This window comes from Xiphophorus hellerii, chromosome 15 (assembly GCF_003331165.1).
Source record: "Xiphophorus hellerii strain 12219 chromosome 15, Xiphophorus_hellerii-4.1, whole genome shotgun sequence".
Taxonomy (NCBI): Eukaryota; Metazoa; Chordata; class Actinopteri; order Cyprinodontiformes; family Poeciliidae; genus Xiphophorus; species Xiphophorus hellerii.
In genome coordinates, this window is record NC_045686.1 from 3,740,778 (window position 1) to 3,754,570 (window position 13,793).

A 13,793-nucleotide genomic window follows, 5' to 3' on the forward strand; every position below is an offset into this window, starting at 1 on the left:
GGAAACCAGCATATCTATTTTAAAAGTAAAATAATATGCTAACTATGATGGACCAGACGATTTGACCAAATAAAGCGATGAGCCTCCATCAGTCAGAATGAGGAAGTGGTGAGAATCAGGAAGTAGAATCTTTATCTGTGTTCAGGAGGCAGTCAGTCAGTCCTGACTGTGAGAGCAACAGACGCACAATGGCTCAACTCCCCTGGATTCAAGGCTTTTTCTTCATCATCCTGCAGCTCACAGGTAGGAAGACACTAAACATTTCTATAGAGCTACAGATCATAGATCTGCTTTATTCACTGTGTTCAGATTTAAGGTTTATTTACATAACCTCATGCTGACAAGTGTTAGATGTTCACTGAACACCCATTAAAACTATATTTTTAATTGCAGCATCTTTCAATGCACTGAAGTCATTGTTTTTTTATATAAATTATAAATCCGTTTAAACATGTCAGCTGATCAAATCATCCCATGGAAATTAAACACTATTTCTGCAGCGGTTTCCATGCTCAGAGAGCCAAATGAAAAATAATAAAACAGTTTAAATGTGTGACTTCATTCTTCCTTCTCTGATGTGCTAACAGACCCACAGCTGGTCTCTCTGCCTGCAGCAGGTTCAGTCAGTTATTAACATCATCTGTCAGATATGAATATTGAGTCGCTTGTTATTAGTGGAGACATTAGATAATATCCATCCATCCATTTTCTGTTCACCCTTGTGCCTAACGGGGTCGGGAGGGTTGCCGGTGCCTCTCCAGCTACGTTCCGGGCGAGAGGCGGGGTCACCCTGGACAGGTCGCCAGTCTGTCGCAGGGCAACACAGAGACATACAGGACACACAACCATGCACACACACACTCACACCTAGGGAGAATTTAGATAGACCAATTGACCTAACAGTCACGTTTTTGGACTGTGGGAGGAACCCACGCATGCACAGGGAGAACATGCAAACTCCATGCAGAAAGACCCCGGGCCGGGAATCGAACCCAGGACCTTCTTGCTGCAAGGCAACAGTGCTACCAACTGCGTCACTGTGCAGCCCAATTAGATAATATCTACTGGTAAAATCTGGTCGGCTAGTTTTAACCATTTTGAGAAACATCTTGTTTTAGTTTGTTTCATTTCTTGTTATATGACTATAATAACTCTGATGCTCTCATCAGAGTTTTAACCACTTTTTATTTGCTCATCTTTAACAGTTAAAACCTTCTTAGCTCTGTAGCCACATTCTAAGAAAACTTCCTCTTTAGTTCACAGAAACAAACTTTTCAGTGGAACCTTGAGGAATTAAAAGCTCTGAGATCAGCAACACATCTTAACCTTGTCACATATCTGAACTGTAACTTTCACACATTCATCATCTTCCTCTTTTTAGCACCTCACCTTCAGAAACCTTAATGATCTCACCTGCTGCTGTTGTCTCTTTACATTTACTGGTCAATTATTTTCCTGTTAAAAAGGAGGGGCAACTTTATTTTTCTTTAATCCTTTAGCCTTCTGACCTTTCTCTATAATCAGTTCAGCTTTAAAGTCTATAAATGATTTTGCTTTGGCCTCTGACTGCATTTGTACCACATCTAAACCAGCTTAAGTTTTAAAAAGTCCGTAACCATCAGTCAATATGAGGAAGTGACATCATGTGGGTCAGTAATAAGAGTCTCCATCTCTACCAGAGATAAATACTGAGGACAAGAGACTATTGATGGCTAAATTCAGATGGATTATAATGTTTTTCTTATTGATTCTAAATGTTACAGGTATGAATACAGCTATAGTAAATCTACTGATTGTGTTGGATCATCTTTAAACTGATTTAATGAAAATGTTCAAATCTGTTTAGATTATCTCAAGATGAAAATGAATCATTTATGTTGATTATTGTGACACAAAGCTGCATATTCCTGATTTACTTTCTCTCATCTCCTCAGCAGCAGCAGCTGAACAAAGATCTCGCTTTGTTGTCAGAGATGGAGATGAAGTCACTCTGCCTGCTCAATGTTTTAGAAACCAGGTGGAACCCTGTGATAACGTTACCTGGATATTCAGTGGTCAAGGAAATACAACAGTAACACTGTATGAAGCTGGGGAGATTCATAAAGATTCCAGAACTAAATCAGACAGACTGAGTGTTACAGCAAACTGTTCTCTGGTTATAAAGAAGATCTCAGTGGAGGATGTTGGTCTTTATGGCTGCAGACAGTTTAACTCATCAGGACACAACGTAGCAGAGTCTGAGGCTGATCTGTATGTTGTTAACAGTGAGTATTTATATTATTATGTTTTCACTTCAAAATATTTTGCTACAGTAGAAAATGATACAATACAATGAATACAACAGAAGTGATGAAGTTAGCATTAATGTTGTTACTGTAACAATGTCTTCACCTTCCTCAGTGACTGAACAGAAGATCAGTGATGAAACCATCCTGATCTGCTCTGTGTCGACACTTGGTGGATGTTCTCACTCAGTGAAGTGGCTGTATGATAAGAAAGATGATGAAAATATCAGAACCATAACTCCACCTCAGTCTGCCTGTTCAGCCGCTGTTAGCTTCACAACTTCTCCTCATGTTTCCACATCAAAACGTTCTGAGTTATTCAGATGTCAAGTTAAACCTGAAGGAGACACCAAGGAGTTTACCTTCAGGATTTCACCTCCGAGAGAAAAACCAGGTGAGAATATGAACTGTTAATAACTACTTCCTGTCTGTTGATAAAATGATGCTTCTGAAATATTACAATTTAAATATGACAGTTTGTTAATTTAGAAATCACTCATAGAAACATAATATTCTTTAACAGGATGAAACTGTGACAATAGTTGAGAATTAAATCTAATTTGAAGATATTTGGGTTGTGTGATGTTTTCTTTAAAATATTTATTTTTACTTATTTTCCAGGTACGACACGACCAACCAAAGTAACGATGACTTTGACTAGAATGAAACCAACAAAGGCTAAAGAGACAATCCAACCCACAACAGGAAGTTATTCATCAAACTCTAAAAGTTTGATGAATAACTTCATCAAACGATATGTTTAATATCGTCATAGATATTAATTATATCTATGACGATAGATATGTTTAATTTCAATGTTTCTGAAATATATTAATTTATTTATGTGATTTTTATCTCTGATATATTATCATAAATCTGTTAGTAGATTTATGGTATTTATTAGATCTATTGGAAATACATTTAAAAACAAAACCAGTGATTTGGTTTTTATGGGGAAAAAGAAAGCATTAAGAACATTTCCTGTTTGTTGTTTGTACTTTAACACAGAACATAAAAAATAATTTATAAACTCTAAACAACTGAAGAGCTTCATGATATTTAAGGGTAACTATATTGATAAAGACAACAAAGAAATAACAGAATCATTAAGATAAGATAAGATTTATTTGTCATTGTCATCAACAGATTACAACGAGATTGAGATTTGCTCGACTCGAGTTAAGATGTGTATATACATAATATACAAAGATAAAGAAATAAATAGTACAAAATGAGAAATAAATAGACATCAGAAGATGGTTGCAGCGCCTGGAGGTGTCGCAACAGAATTGACATTTATAACAAAGTGGTGTCAAGAGCAGAAGTTCTTATGCCTTTGAATTTAGTGCCATGATTGTCATCGGGTAAAAACTGTTTTTTAGGCGATTTGTCCTGGTTTTTATTGCTCTGTATCTCTTGCCTGATGGCAGCAGCTGGAAGAGACCATGGCCAGGGTGTGAAGAGTCATTTAAAATGTCCAAAACTTTCTTGTGGAGCCTGGAAGTGTAAATCTGTTCCATAGTGGGGAGGAGGCAGCCTATGGTTCTCTCTGCTGCCCTAACAACCCTCTGGAGCGCCTTCTTGTCCGCGGATGTGCTGCTGTCGTACCAGACACACAGACTGTACGTGAGCACACTCTCTATGGAGCAGTGATAGAAGGCCTGAAGCAGGTCTGAGGGGAGACGGTTCTTCTTGAGTATTCTCAGAAAGTACAGTCTCTGCTGTGCCTTCTTCAACAGCTCCTTGATGTTGGTGCTCCAGGTTAGCTTGTCCTCCAACTCCATGCCCAGAAACCTGAACACTGGGACCCTCTCCACACAGGTCCCACTGATGGTGAGAGGCTGGATGTCCGTTTTGTTCTTCCTGAAGTCGATCACCAGCTCCTTTGTTTTGGAGGTGTTGAGGAGCAGGTTATTGACTTTGCACCACTCTGACAGCCGCTTCACCTCATCCCTGTACTCCAGCTCCCCCTTCCCGCCTGAGATGAGACCAACAACAGTCGTGTCATCTGCAAACTTTATGATCTTGTTGCTAAGGTAGTTGGAGACACAGTCATGAGTGTAGAGGGTGTAGAGAAGTGGGCTGAGCACGCAACCCTGTGGCGATCCGGTGTTCAGGCTCAGAGCAGTGGAGGTGTGGGAGCCCAGTCTGACCCTCTGGGAGCGACCTGTTAGGAAGTCCAGGATCCAACTGCAGGTGGCTGATGGGAGCCCAAGGTTTGCTAGCTTGGACACCAGACGTTGGGGAAGTATAGTATTAAATGCTGAGCTGAAGTCCACGAAGAACATTCTGACGTAGCTCCCCTGCTTCTCTAAGTGGGTCAGGGCATCATGAAGTGCTGTGGATACAGCATCCTCTGTGGACCTCTTTGCTTTGTAGGCGAATTGGAGAGGGTCCAGCTCAGCAGGCAGGCCAGCGAGGATGTGACTCCGCACCAGTCTCTCGAAGCACTTCATGATGATCGGTGTGAGTGCCACTGGACAGTAGTCGTTCAGGGTGTTGATGTTGGTTCTTTTCGGCAGGGGGACAATGGTAGAGGACTTTAGGCAGGGAGGGACAGTGGCTTGAGACAGGGACTGGTTAAAAATCTTTGTGAAGATTGTGAAGCACCCGTCCCGACACACCGTCAGGTCCCGCAGCCTTCCTTGGGTTCACCTTCCTCATCACCTGCCTCACCTCACTCTCCTCTACTGTGAGAGCAGAGCTGCTGTGGACAGGCAGCTGTGGTGGAGTTGTGGTAGGTGTCGCCTCAAAGCGGGCAAAGAAGATATTCATCTCCTCTGCCAGGGAAGTGGTTCCCTCCGTGCATGGCTGGTTGCTGGATCTGTAGTTTGTAATGTGCTGAACACCCTGCCACACCTGCCTGGTGTTGTTGCTCCTGAGCTGCTTCTCTATTCTCCCTCTGTATGATGCCTTAGCTTGGCAGATGCCTCTTCTCAGGTTGGCTCTGGCAGAACTGTAGAGTGCTTTGTCCCCAGACCTGAAAGCAGAGTTCCTGGCTTTCAAGAGGCCCCGGACCTCCTTAGTCATCCAGGGTTTCCTATTTGGATAGATCCTCATGAGTCTGTTCCTGGTGACATTGTCCGTGCAGAACCTGATGTAGTCCAAGACTGCTGAGGTGTAGTTCTCCAGGCCTGGAGAACTACACCTCAGTAGTAGTTAGCCAGTAGTGGCTAACAACTACTGTGGAGTTCGTACACCAGCTGTTATTTACATAAACGCATAGTCCACCTCCTCTTTTCTTACCGGAGCTCGCTGATCGGTCCTGTCGGTGTGCTGTGTAGCCTGCTAGCTCGATCTCCGGGTCCGGTATGGTTGGATTTAACCACGTCTCCGTGATCAACAGAATGCAGCATTCCCGGATGAGGTTGTCAGTTGCAATCCACAGCTTCCATTCGTCCAGTTTGATAGCGAGAGACCTCACGTTGGAGAGAAAAATGCTTGGTAACGGTGGTTTGTGTGGCTGTTTCCTGAGCCTCGCTAACACGCCGCTGCGACACCCCCTCATTTGTTTACGATCTCTGCGCCGTCGCCCTGTGGTAGATGCTGGGATTGTAATCCAGGGAGAGCCCGGTGTCCGAGCAATATCGACCGGAATGTTGTTGTGGACACGGAAAAGCTCCTGTGACAGACTTCCCCCGATTGCTTGACCAATGGCCAGTAAATTTTGTCGGTTGTAGGTGTTTTTAACCAAGCAAAGTGGAAAAGACGAACTTCGAGCCGCTGCGTCTACATTAGATAATATCCATCCATCCATTTTCTGTTCACCCTTGTGCCTAACGGGGTCGGGAGGGTTGCCAGTGCCTCTCCAGCTACGTTCTGGGCGAGAGGCGGGGTCACCCTGGACAGGTCGCCAGTCTGTCGCAGGGCAACACAGAGACATACAGGACACACAACCATGCACACACTCACACCTAGGGAGAATTTAGATAGACCAATTGACCTAACAGTCACGTTTTTGGACTGTGGGAGGAACCCACGCATGTACAGATATTCAGTACAGACCAAACGTTTGGACACAACTGTGTGTCCAAACGTTTGGTCTGTACTGTATATATATATATATATATATATATATATATATATATATATATATATATATATATATATCCCTTTTACACATACTCTTGGCTTCATATTGTCACACATTAATTAAATTTTTAAGCTTAACTGACTTAATATATTTTTTGTACTTTAAGGTTTAAGTTTTGTAAGGAAAAACTTGTATTTGTCTGAGAAATCCACTTTAAATTTGACTTTTGAACATATACTGTAGGTGTTTGGTCTGTCTGGCATTTCCATATATTTTTACATAAATTTATCTCAGTAAATATTTTAGTAAGTTTTTGTTTTGAGTTTCTTCTTCAAGTTGTTTTTCTGCTGTTATCTCTACTAGATTTCATCAGTTGCTTTTATTTGAGTAACTCTGCACCCTTCACCCAACAACTAAAATCCATCCATCCATCCATCTTCTTCCGCTTATCCGGGGTTGGGTCGCGGGGGTAGCAGCTTCAGAAGGGAGGCCCAGACTTCCCTCTCCCCGGCCACTTCTTCTAGCTCTTCCGGGGGAATCCCGAGGCGTTCCCAGGCCAGCCGAGAGACATCGTCCCTCCAGCGTGTCCTGGGTCTTCCCCGGGGCCTCCTCCCGGTGGGACGTGAACACCTCATCAGGGAGGCGTCCAGGAGGCATCCTGACCAGATGCCCGAGCCACCTCAACTGGCTCCTCTCGATGTGAAGGAGCAGCGGCTCTACTCTGGATGACTGAGTTTCTCACCCTATCTCTAAGGGAGAGCCCAGCCACCCTACGGAGAAAACCCATTTCGGCCGCTTGTATCCGTGAGCTCATGACCATAGATGAGGGTGGGAACGTAGATCGACCGGTAAATCGAGAGCTTCACTTTTTGTCTCAGCTCTCTCTTCACCATGATGGACCGGTACAACGCCCTCTTGACGGCAGACGCTGCGCCAATCCGCCTGTTGATCTCCCACTCCCTTCTTCCCCCATTCGTGAACAAGATCCCGAGATACTTGAACTCCTCCGCCTGGGGCAGGACAACCCCCCTGACCCGGAGAAGGCACTCTAGCCTTTTCCGGCTCAAGACCATGACCTCAAATTTGGAGTCACTGATCCTCATCCCGGCAGCTACACACTCGGCTGCAAACCGCTCCAGCGAGAGCTGCAGATCATGACCTGAGGAGGCCAGTAGGACCACATCGTCTGCAAAAAGCAGAGATGAGATCCTAAGGCCACCAAATCGGATCCCCTCAACACCTTGGCTGCGCCTAGAAATTCTGTCCATGAAAGTGATGAACAGAATCGGTGACAAAGGGCAGCCCTGGCGGAGTCCAACTCTCACCGGAAACGAGCCCGACTTACTGCCGGCAATGTGGACCAGGCTCTGACACCGGTCATACAGGGACCTGACAGCCCGTATCAAAGGGCCCCGTACCCCTTACTCCCGGAGAACCCCCCACAGGGCTCCCCGAGGGACACGGTCGAACGCCTTCTCCAAGTCCACAAAACACATGTAGACTGGTTGGGCAAACTCCCATGCACCCTCCAGGACCCTGCCGAGGGTGTAGAGCTGGTCCAGTGTTCCACGACCAGGACAAAAACCACACTTCTCTTCCTGAATCCGAGGTTCGACTATCCGATGGACCCTCCTCTCCAGGACCCCTGAATAGACCTTGCCATGGAGGCTTAAGAGTGTGACCCTTCTATAATTAGAGCACACCCTCCAGTCCCCCTTTTTGAACAGGGGGACCACCACCCCGGTCTGCCAATCCAGGGGAACTGCCCCCGATGTCCATGCAATATTGCAGAGTCGCGTCAGCCAACATAACCCTACAACATCCAGAGCCTTAAGGAACTCCGGGCGGATCTCATCCACCACCGGGGCCCTGCCACTGAGGAGCTTTTTAACCACCTCGGCGACCTCGTCCCCAGAGATTGGAGAGCCCAACCCAGAGTCTCCAGGCTCAGCTTCTTCAATGGAAGGCATGTTGGTGGGATTGAGGAGGTCTTCGAAGTACTCTGCCCACCGGCCCACAACGTCCCGAGTAGAGGTCAGCAGCACACCATCCCCACTATAAACAGTGTTGGTGCCGTACTGCTTCCCCCCCCGAGACGCCGGATGGTGGACCAGAATCGCCTCGAAGCCGTATGGAAGTCTTTCTCCATGGCCTCTCCAAACTCCTCCCACGCCCGAGTTTTTGCCTCAGCAACCACCCGAGCCGCATGCCGCTTTGCCTGCCAGTACCAATCAGCTGCTTCCGGAGTCCCACAGGCCAAAAAGGCCCGGTAGGACTCTTTCTTCAGCCTGACGGCAACCCTCACCGAAGGTGTCCACCAACGGGTTCGAGGGATGCCGCCGGGACAGGCACCGACAACCTTGCGGCCACAGCTCCGATCGGCCGCCTCGACAATGGAGGCACGGAACATGGTCCACTCAGACTCCATGTCCCCCACGTCCCCCGGGATGTGTTCGAAGTTTTGCCAGACGTTCCCAGCAGACCCTCACAACACGCTTGGGCCTGCCAGGCCTGACCGGCTTCCTCCCCCACCACCGGAGCCAACTCACCACCAGGTAGTGGTCAGTGGACAGCTCCGCACCTCTCTTCACCCGAGTGTTCAAGACATACGGCCGTAGATCCGATGAAACAATGACAAAGTCGATCATCGAACTGCGGCCTAGGGTGTCCTGGTGCCAAGTGCACATATGGACACCCTTATGCCTGAACATGGTGTTCGTTATGGACAATCCATGATGAGCACAGAAGTCCAACAACAGAACACCGCTCGAGTTCAGATCGGGGGGGCCGTTCCTCCCAACCACGCCCCTCCAGGTCTCACTGTCATTGCCCATGTGAGCGTTGAAGTCCCCCAGCAGAACAAGGGAGTCCCCAGGAGGAGCACTCTCCAGTACCCCCTCTAAGGACTCCAAAAAGGGTGGGTAATCTGAACTGTCGTTCGGCCTGTAAGCACAAACTACAGTCAGGACCCGTCCCCCCACCCGTAGGCCGAGGGAGGCTACCCTCTCGTTCACCGGGGTAAACCCCAATGTAACCTGCACAAAATAAGGAACCCGTATTTTATTTTGGCGGGTCAAACTGACAGCACCCTTTTAAGTTACGGGTCACAGGTGACTCGGATCTCAATCGCTGTTGCTGCTGTCCCTGTGGCCAGCTGCTCGTCTCGGCGTCTTCTAAACTTATAGAAGAATACGGCTGGATCGAGGCTTACAAAAAGGGCCGAAGGATTAAATTGGGTGTTTCCTGTCGACCGCTCGACGGTCAGGTTTTTTCCCACCCCCTGTGTCACGTCAGGATGGCGAGCTACCGGATCACCGCAGCTTCGCGGTAGGATTTAAATGAACCAAGCTATCTTTTCATTCTGGACCTATTTGCTCTGGATCTTGGGAAAAAAAGAAAACAATCAGATATTGATTGATGGACTATTGATCACCTTGGATTCATGAATGGACCAAAATAGAAACTCTTAGGTGACATCAGGGTTTATTGTTTTTGTTGCTGAGTGCTTGTTTTTTTTTTTCCTTGTTGTGTTTTTGGTTATATTATAGAAAATCACTGTTATTATAAATATTATTATTATTGCATATCTTCATATATATATGAAAGAAAAAACAAGTTGAATACAATAACTTAAACATACTTTTGTCTAATGGTATTTTATTCACACCCACGGGCTCCATAGCCGAATCTATCTGAGCGCCATTTGTTATATTTGGCCGTAGTCAGGCGCCTAGCCTTAAGTAGCGTTACACGTGGCGAGCTAGCCAGGAGCTTGTGGGTGTGAATACTTTCTGGGTTATTTATTTACATTTTGAACAGTTATTTCAGTTTTGGGGAAAAAATTTGAGTAAAATATTCAAAACAAATAAAACAATAAAAGATGGATTTTGTTGTGCAATCTGGTATAAACGTATCACAGTCAGTGATGATTACTGGTGCTACTAATACCAACGCCGACGAAGAAATACTTGATTGCTTAAGTAGCTATGGCAAACTTAATCGCACTTTGTATGTAATTGATTCCTCAAGCACTTTTTTTGAAAACCTGATCGTTGAGTTTGCGGATCTAACTGCTTTTTCCGCGTTACAACCGCTTCTACCTTATACTTACGCCTCTAAAACGAATACTGATCTTGTGTTCCGTGTCACTGCTTTGGCGCTCGAGTACGCAGCCACAGTGGACAGCAGCAGCAGCAATCAGCCCAACTACATCGCTGAACTTAAGAAAATCGCTGATCAAAGCGGCCATCGTTTTGAAGATGTCCTGAAGACAGTAATGAGCCAGATTGGCCAACATTTGCATGCAGCAGGAGCAGATGGAGGTGATAATGACGATGATGATGATGATGATGATGATGAAGATGACTATGACGATGACATTGATGAGAAGGATAGAGTAAAGGTAAAAGAGGAAGTGGATAAATTCACTGCTTTACAGCCAGCACAAACAGGGCTGAAATCAGGATCGTTATCCTCACTTCCTCCTGCTCATTCCTCCTCGGACCAGGGAGCACGACCTCGTCGAAAGCAAACTGGACCAGCTCCAGGACTGTCGCTTTCCACCAATGATCTCAATCCACCTCAAATACAACGGGTTGTTGTTGAACATGTGGTTCGAAATACTGATTTGACTGGTTCAACCTCACTTCGTCTCCGTACCTTTTCAGGAAGGCTTCCTAAGCCGAGTAATGAAGCTGATTTTGAGTCCTGGCGTTCCCAGATTGAGTCTCTGCTTGCTGACCCCAGTCTTTCTGCGCTACACGTCACTAGACGAATCACAGAGAGCCTGTCATCACCTGCAGCTGATTTGGTCAAAGGTTTGAGCCCCAACACAGTACCAACAGTTTTGCTAAACATACTAGATTCTGCCTTTGGAACAGTGCAGGACGGTGAAGAATTGTATGCACAATACTTAAACATTCTGCAGAATTCAGGAGAACGACCATCCACTTACCCTCAAAGACTTCTGCTCACTCTCAACACTGTTGTGAAGCAAGGAGGAATTTCACCTGCTGACATTGATAAACATCTACTCAAACAGTTTTGTCGTGGGTGTTGGGATAACACTGTCATCACAAAGTTACAGCTGGAACAAAAGAAAGACAACCCACCATCTTTTTCTGATTTGTTGTTGTTACTGAGGACAGAAGAAGATAGACAATATGCTAAAGAGTCACTTATGAAAAAGCACATTGGAACGTCCAAACAGAAAGTTCACATCCAGTCCCAAAGTGCCTGTTCTTGTGGACATTCTACGTCCAATGAAGAGCTCAAAGAGATGAAAAAACAACTTCAGAAACTACAGCAGCAAATGTCTCAACTTCTGTCCAGGAAGAGTCCAGCTGAATTCAAGTCCGTGTCGAGAGAGAACAAATCCTACTCTTCTTCACCTCAGTTAAAAACCAAGCCCAAGCCCTGGTACTGTTTTAAGTGTGGAGAAGATGGCCATCTTTCCTCCTCCTGCACAAATAAAGCAAACCCCAGTCTTGTTGAGCAGAAAAAGAAACTGTTACGCCAAAAGCAACAAGCGTGGGATGCCAAGAATTCAACGTCATTAAACTAGAAACAGCTTCTGTAGTGGGACACACAGAAGCTGTGTATATGAACAGTCCCAAAGAACGTGAAATAAGAACACTGCCACGAGGTCTTGTCGGCACAAAGAGCACAGGTCAAGTTAAAATAAAAGGAGATCAGTTCAACTGCCTCCTTGATTCCGGCTCACAGGTTACCACTATCCCTTACTCCTTCTACAATACTTACCTCAGGGATCATGAAATCAAATCAATAAACAACCTGTTGGAAATAGAAGGAGCAAATGGACAAGCAGTGCCTTATCTGGGATATGTAGAGATCAACATGACCTTCCAGCCTGAATTTTTTGGTTTACCTGTGGAAGTCGACACACTTGCTTTCGTTGTGCCTGATAATAAACCAGCTCAACATCTGATTCTCATTGGCACCAACACCTTAGATGTTGCTTACAGCAAACATTTTGATACTCATCCTGATGAGTCATTTCAACCTACAGGCTCTGGTTATATAGCAGTGTATAAGATTCTCCAACACCGCTATGCCCAGAGTTTGAAGGACCTTACTGCAACTGTCACCCTGCAGTCTAGTCAGCCGCAAGTTATTACTGCTGGACAAACCACAGTTGTAGAAGGGTGTTTAGCAGCAAGATGGTGGCAGGAAGAAAAACAAGTCCTCCTCGAACATCCAAGTTCCTATGCCCTCCCTGGTGGGCTCATGGTAAAAACCTGCCTTATTGACTTGCCTCAACACCGGCCTTGTCATCTGCCAGTTGTTGTAAGCAATGAGTCTGACCATGAGATTCACATTCCAGCACGAGCAGTCATAGCAGAAATCAGCACTTTCCGGAGTGTGATCTCACAAGAGCAAACAGTCCAAAATTCAACCCAGTCTACAGAGTCGCTACAATCATCTCAACCACAATACAACTTTGGAGACTCACCTTTATCTCCAGAATGGAAGCAGCGAATCATCCAAAAACTCAACGGTATTCCTGAGGTGTTTGCAAAGCACGAGCTGGACTTCGACCGGACAGATAAAGTTAAACATCAAATCAAGTTGTCTGATCCCACTCCTTTCAAACAAAGGCCAAGACCAATCCACCCTCAGGATGTCGACGCTGTAAGAAAACATTTGCAAGAGCTTTCTGATTCTGGAGTCATACGTGAGTCTGATTCGCCATTTGCTTCTCCAATTGTGGTTGTTCGCAAGAAGAATGGCAGTGTACGTCTCTGTATCGACTACAGGAAGCTAAATCTTCAAACAATAAAGGACGCCTATGCTCTACCCAAGCTTGAAGATGCATTTTCTGCCCTTTCTGGATCAAAGTGGTTCACTGTGTTAGACCTTAAGTCGGGCTATTATCAGATTGAGATGGAGGAAAAGGATAAATCTAAAACTGCCTTTGTATGTCCATTGGGGTTTTGGGAATTCAACCGCATGCCACAAGGGGTCACCAATGCCCCAAGCACATTCCAAAGGTTGATGGAAAGATGCATGGGAGAGTTAAATCTAAAAGAAGTTTTGGTTTTCATCGATGATTTGATCATCTTTGCACCTACCTTGGAGGAACATGAAGAACGCCTGATGAAAGTTCTCAACAAACTTAAGGACTTTGGGTTGAAGTTGTCAGTCGAGAAATGTGTGTTTTTCCAAACATCTGTGAAATATCTGGGACATGTAGTGTCCCAGAATGGTGTTGAGACAGATCCTGATAAGATCAAAACACTCACCTCCTGGCCAGTGCCCAAAAACCTGAAAGAGCTGAGGTCTTTTCTCGGTTTCTCTGGATATTACCGCCGTTTCGTCCAAGGATATTCAGCCATAGTTAAGCCACTGCATGACCTGACTGCTGGTTATCCGCCATCCCAGAAGAAATTGAGACCAACTGTAAAACCTGAGAATTACTTGAACCCCAAAGCACCATTTGGAGGACGGTGGACACC

General features: G+C 45.5%; 1 protein-coding gene across 1 annotated transcript; it reads left to right on the top strand.

The window, feature by feature from the left end:
• The first annotated feature begins 147 nt into the window (after positions 1–147).
• LOC116734384 (uncharacterized) lies at positions 148–2,779 on the top strand. Its single transcript, XM_032585740.1, has 3 exons — positions 148–243; positions 1,935–2,264; positions 2,401–2,779. The coding sequence occupies exons 1-3, from the start codon at positions 189–191 to the stop codon at positions 2,697–2,699; spliced, it is 684 nt and encodes a 227-aa protein (XP_032441631.1). The 5' UTR covers positions 148–188; the 3' UTR covers positions 2,700–2,779.
• The last annotated feature ends 11,014 nt before the right edge of the window (positions 2,780–13,793 follow it).

Excerpts from the sequence above, each read along its gene's own strand:
- LOC116734384 (XM_032585740.1), top strand. The coding sequence starts at position 189 with ATGGCTCAACTCCCCTGGATTCAAGGCTTTTTCTTCATCATCCTGCAG. Across the intron at positions 244-1,934 it reads CATCATCCTGCAGCTCACAG|CAGCAGCAGCTGAACAAAGA; the intron begins GTAGGAAGACAC and ends TCATCTCCTCAG. Across the intron at positions 2,265-2,400 it reads TGATCTGTATGTTGTTAACA|TGACTGAACAGAAGATCAGT; the intron begins GTGAGTATTTAT and ends CACCTTCCTCAG.